Source organism: Sycon ciliatum, chromosome 12 (genome assembly GCF_964019385.1).
Source record: "Sycon ciliatum chromosome 12, ocSycCili1.1, whole genome shotgun sequence".
NCBI lineage: Eukaryota > Metazoa > Porifera > Calcarea > Leucosolenida > Sycettidae > Sycon > Sycon ciliatum.
In genome coordinates, this window is record NC_088654.1 from 19146967 (window position 1) to 19153332 (window position 6366).

Here is a 6366-nt window from a genome sequence, read left to right on the forward strand (position 1 = left end):
AGTATTGGCAAATGTCGAAACTGTGAGTGTGAAATGAACCCACGTAGAGTCTACGTCTCTGTGTGAAAAAAGTAATCATCGACGATTCCAATTTCTTACGTCATGATGATGTAATGGGGTCGGCGAGTGTGACGTCTGAGGTGTGATTTTTCGAGTAAATCACGGAAATCCAACAAATCATTCATATCAAACTCCTGGTGCGAGTGAGACTCGCGTCCAGTACAACGGCCATATGGACTGGATTCGTTCTGCTAGACACCATCGGGAAGCTTGGATCATGCGGGTCAGATTCTGAATCAGTACGACAGTAGTATTGACCAAAAAGTGTAACACTAACAGTTACTACTTAGTACTAACGTGTTACTTGGTGCGAGTATGATCACAATTATAGAAAGGAATGTCTGCACTATCGAACCATCCAATAGGCCACGTTGATTTCCAGTCAAAAAGACCAATTGCGTGGAGTACATGTACATGTATATCTACATCGAAACCTCAACAAAGTTAATTTAACGGTCAATTGTAGGCCTCGACCAAATATGCTTGCGCATATTTCCGCATATTTTGAGAGACAGTTCATATACATGTACATGTACATGTATGGCATATTGAGCGACAAAGGGAATATTGGAATGAAGCCAGCATATAATTCGAATATTCTGAAGAAAATGAGGACAAAACATTCATATTATGGACCAAATGCATTCAGAAATGCCTTTTATGGATGAATTTGGAATGGTTGAGGCGTTTGCTACATTTCCCCATGGATGAACACTATCGCTACGGTTGCTGGGGACACACCCCAGCCATACTATTCCGCATGTGTTTGAAGCATGATAGCCGTGAAGCCAATGAATATTCCAAGGTTGCAATTTTACTGAAATGATCTACACTTTCTGCTCATGTCAAGCATAATTTGGCATATTTTGGCATATCTTTTTTGCATATCTTGCTAGGCCTTTGGCATATTATGGCCGTTTTCCCTGATATGCGACGAGCATAATAATAATTATTATGCTCTTTTTTCTAGCATTTTGGTCGAGGCCTAGTAAATTGGCAAGAATGCGTAAAAATAGGACAAGGTGTTCAGAAGGTATTCGAGGGCAAGTGGTATGCAGCTTTTACAGACGTCGATTTCGATTGTAAAACTGTCCCAACTGCACAACTTTGGTAATGGATGTGCGTAATCTACCAAACTTCCTATTCCGAAAAAGACAACGAGGCATAGATTCCGCTGCAGGAAACTAAATTCCAAAGAACGTTTCTTGTGAGGACAGCGAAAATTGGATTTAATACGAAATCCATTCCATTGATACTTCTCGACCTCAGTCTTTAGCTGAGAACCTTCTAGCGTGTAATGCACGTATGTGTATGTTTCTAAATTTGCATGTCGCCGGCAATACAGGATGGATGTTTGGTACAGCTGACTGAGTGTGACGTTCTTCATTGACCCCCCGCGAACATTAAGACGATAGGACGTAGAGAGTTTCTCACAACCATCATCATTCGGACGGAAAGTCTTCTTCAAGTATCTCCAAGGTAACCGTTGCCATGCATTATGAAGGACAATTTTTCATTGCTAACGTTACCATCGGTTTTGGACGGGGTGCCTGATCAAGCTTAAATGCACGTAGTACACTCCCGAACGTCTCATTAAACGGAACATCTATCTGGAAAGCTCTACGCTTGAACGTCACTTCAACGAGGAGATCAGGTGGTGGACAAGGCTTCCCTAATAGTTCACACCAGGGGAAACAAATTTCCCAATCTACAGTTTGGCGTGTTTTCTGGTAATGGTTACTAACCTGACAAGGTGTTGTCGCGCTACATGTCACGCTTATTGAGTTTTCTCGCACTTGCACCTTTGTGTCATTATTGCAATTTTCGCTGTTTACTTTAGCTATCTTCTTTTTGCGCTGTTTTACCACCTTCTTACTGTATTTAATCTACTGTTCCTGTTCCTTTTCCCTTGCCTGTATTTCACCTGACGAGAAGGCTTGAAAGTATACTTGTGAAGACAAAAACTTTCAAGATGTTTGTAATGAGCCTGAAGTGTGTCCTTTTTATGAGTATTATAACCTGACACGGACTGTAAATTACCATCAGCTGCCTCTTCATGTTTAACATTGACGGAATGGAACAGATGGGCTGGACGTTAGAAGGTACTGACACTGGATTGCTGTTGTTGATTCTAAACCTCAGTCTTCGTTCTGGCTCGGGAATGGCAGCCAACGAGCGTGTTCTAACTGCACGCCTTTGTAGAGCATGCAGATTCTTCAACCTTGTACCTGTTGCATTGTAGTCTAGTGCCTGTGTCACTGTAGCTTGGTGTGTTAAAACCTGTACAGTAATAAGACTAGTATCCTTTGCATGTGAAGTTCGAACCTACCTTTTTCAGAAGCTTTCCTTTTTTTCTTTACTTTCTTCCAATACATGTCTTCTGATTGGCCGAATCTGTGCCATCTCTCTATCTCCTGATTGGTCTAAACCGTTGCTCGTTGTTATGTGAAACCTGAACTCTCTTAGTCTTGGCACATATAAAAAGCTCTGTCTCTGAAGAAAGATCATCCTTCATTTCTTCAACCACTTCTCCTTGCTCTGGTGAGACTTGTTGGTTGTTGTGTGCCCAACCACTTGGGCCACGCTACACCTTCACTTGATCCTGGTGAACACTGACCGCATTGAGTTCTGTCCTCCAAGACACACAGGCACATGTATTTCTATGTGTCAGAAATCTGTCAGTTTACCGGGCCCTGGTTTTGTCCACAGCGCTAATTAACTCTGCCTTTGGCGATAGCCCTTTCCCAAAGATGCTCGCCATTTTTTCGCAACTTTACGATGTTTAGGAAGAAATCGCAACTTTTGCAACCTTCTTCATTTTCGCGAATTATTTCGCAACTTTTCCTTTCCCCACCTTGGCCCCATGGTACGGGGTCAAAAGGTCAAGTCAAGAGCTACATGTCGGATAAATGCATACTCGCTCATTTCTCGCCTGCCTTCAGACTCATTTCAGAGAAACAGTAGATCAACGGTAGTTACGATTAAGTGTGCATTCCCTTTTCCGGGCACTGGATAGCTTACCAACCCAACTTACTTCTAAAGCAGTATACCAATTTGAGTGTCGACAATGTGGTAGGACCCTTTTCATTTTTGTTACTGCACACTGTTTTCCATACTATTGATAGCGATTAAATAAATTAGCCAAGTGTCCGTTCAACTCTTGATTGTGATTCTAAGATTGTTGTCTCCACGCCACTTGTTTAATTATGCAAACAACATTAAAAAGCTGTTTGTAGCCCCCAAAGCACTGACACTCGGACGGAGTAACTGCACCGTACTGATATATGATGGAAACAGACTTTATTGGATATAACTGAGAGACTCGCAATACGATGATAAAGGATAGTGATAAAACAGCTGGGGAAAAGATACGCTCAGAGAAAACACCAGGTCTGTCATAGTGCGCTAGCACCACGCTCTTACCACCATGTTGAACCACTTCGCAAAATAATATTATTATTATTATGTGCTTGTTCGCGTAGACATCAGCATGGCCTGCAGCTGCATTAATGGGCATGCAAATCATGCAAACCAGCCAAAAATGTTCGCATAAGCCACTTCAAAATAATATAGCAGTATATTTCCTTGGAAACACTTAAATAAGATAGATAAATAGGAAAGCAAGATGATACAAGGAGGCAATACTTTATAGTCCAGGCAAGCGGGGAGATAAATAAGATGTCTGGAAAATATAGTTATATGGCAATATTCAAAAAGAAAGAGACTTGGGGAGGTCCATGAGAAAAAAAGGTCGAGATAGGATAGGCATGACGTACTCGAACTGATCTCATCCAAGTAAGCTAAGCCCACATTTGAACATGCATAAGCATGCATGTGCACACACACACACATATGCACACACACACACACACACACACACACACACACACACACACACACACACACACACACACACACACACACACATACATGATCCTGTCAGCCACGAAAACACCTAAGACCAACTCACTTTCTAGTGCAGCATCGCCAAGCTCTCTCTAGTGCAGCATCGCCAAGCTCTTTCTAGTGCAGCATCGCCAAGCTCTTTCTAGTGCAGCATCGCCAAGCTCTCCATATCAATGCCGTCTCGCTCAAAGCGCGACACCTTGGCCAACACCTCAGCCAGGGCTAGGTCATCCATGTCGTTAGCTTGATACATGGACACTCCGTCAATGGACGCCTGCTTACGCATGCCTCCTGCCAGCTGCACTCCGTTGAACTTGACGCGTACGGACTCGCGCATGGTCCTACGTGTCAGAGTGTCCGGAACCCACGTAGCAAAGATGACCTTGTTGCGCTTTCCGCCGCTAGTTGTCGTGTACGGTAGGTTGACGATAGCCCAGCGGATGTCCTGATCCAGCCCGACAAAGTGAGCCAGCAGCTTTGCCCACAGTCCACCATCACCATTGTTCTCCTCCCAGTCGATGCTGGTCTCCGGCACGATCTCCGACTCGTCCTCCGTCAGGCGGAACACGGTGGCAAAGTGTTTGGCGTTCGTCACCGCCTTCATGCTCGTCCACACGTCGTCGTGCACCACTGGGTCCTTCTGCAATTCCACGGCTGTGAAACGTGCACCGTTCTTGTTCTCCATACTGATCGAGTAATTATAGTTTTATTTTTTTGTTGGAACTAGGAAGCAGGATTTTTCTACCAAATCAACACTGTTGCAATGATACAGTGAAAACTAGTGAAATACACGCTCTCGGTAGTATACCACTGAATGAATTGAAATTGAAGATTAATTGGGCGGTAGTCCAAGCGATTAGTTTACAAGTTAGTTCTTGCTTGGCTATCTGACTTGAATCTTCTCTTCTTTCTTTTCTGCTGCGTCTCTGACTGGAAACATTGCTCTGTGCGAGCTTATATCGTGCCGGTGCGTTCGCTGACGCGATACATCGTGTCGTAATCCAGGTCGTTTGAATTACGCGCTTCTGCCCACGCGCGCGCTACGACAATTCTAACACGACCATATTGGGTCAGGTCGATCGCCACCAACGTATCAGTTTTGCTGCTCTGGCAAAGCTCACATCAATAAGAGAGAACAGAACAATAGCGCGTCCGCATCACCTTCGGAAGTTCCGAGAACTAAAGTCAGTATTGGCAAATGTCGAAATTGTGAAATGAACCCACGCCACGGCCCGGTCTCTGTCACAGTCTGTGTCTGAGTGAAAAAAGTAATCATCGTCCAATTCCAACTCTTACGTCATCATGATGTAATGGTGTCACGTGTGTTTTTCGAAGAAATCACGGAAATCCAGCATTTCAAGTCATTCAAACTCCAGCGGCAAAAGACTTTCGCATGGCGTTCGCTAGCTGTCGACTGCCCCACATGCTATAATCGTGTTCGCTCTTGACGTTATCCTCTCTCTACCGCTCTATGTAGCTCGACGACTGCCTTGGCTTTAGCCTAGTTGGTGCTCCCTCCTTGACCCTGGAACTCGTTTAGGTCAATAACTATGTGAGTGCAGTTCCAAGGGAGACATTCATCCGTGACGTTCAACCAGCCACATGCACAATGCTCCACACTGCCCCATAAGTTATAGCTGTCCTATTCTTCAAGACTTGTAGCGGGTGTTTCAGCCATGATCTCTCGTCGACTCCTTTCCAGTAATAACGTGCTGTTGCTGTTGCTACTAGTGTTCGTGGAGCTGGTATGTAGCTTGCCCGAGCCTGTGCCGGCGCTTGCATCGCCGCAGCAGACGAGCACGCCATCGAAATTGCACTTCGTACAGTCATGCCATTTTGACGTGGGTTATGCCGACACGGCAGCCAATATCGTGAACAGGTGGGTGCCTGTTCGGTGTTTCTGTAGCCAAACCAGTTACCTTGCCAGGCTTGCAGTTGTCAAGTATTAGCAATGTTCATTCTATACCTCTATACACCCACCATGGCTTGTCACATGCGGTAATCGCCGGCAACGCTATGTGAAACATTACTATTAAATTTTTGATTCGTGTAAGCCATGGTGATTGCGAAATGCGTAGCTCTTATTAGTCATGTGTGCATTTGGGTGATACTTGGACATAGTGCATTGCTTTGTCACCGTTCACTTGTAGACGTTACCATCGTGCTGATGAGCTAGGAGACATACAAACAAACACACACACACACACATACTACACACACACACACACACACACACACACACACACACACACACACACACACACACACACACACACACACATACTACACACACACACACACACACACACACACACACACACACACACACACACACACACACACACACACACACACACACACACACACACACACACACACACACACACACACACACACACA

The 6366-nt window shown here is 44.7% G+C and overlaps 2 protein-coding genes across 2 annotated transcripts in view; one reads left to right on the plus strand and one right to left on the minus strand.

Moving 5' to 3' along the window:
• Positions 1-4108: 4108 nt before the first annotated feature.
• On the minus strand, positions 4109-4651 carry LOC135828052 (uncharacterized). Its single transcript, XM_065340486.1, has one exon. It carries the CDS (start codon positions 4649-4651, stop codon positions 4109-4111), a length of 543 nt encoding a protein of 180 aa, XP_065196558.1.
• A 722-nt stretch (positions 4652-5373) lies between these two features.
• The window catches only part of LOC135828148 (uncharacterized), a 16327-nt gene continuing 15334 nt past the window's right edge, over positions 5374-6366 (plus strand). The window contains exon 1 of the mRNA XM_065340590.1: positions 5374-5845. Coding sequence (XP_065196662.1) covers positions 5643-5845 — 203 coding nt within the window. The 5' untranslated portion in view covers positions 5374-5642. The remainder of the gene's footprint in view (positions 5846-6366) is intronic.

What these genes read in the sequence shown, in the direction of transcription:
- LOC135828052 (XM_065340486.1), bottom strand. Translation starts at nt 4,651, where the DNA reads ATGGAGAACAAGAACGGTGCACGTTTCACAGCCGTGGAATTGCAGAAG.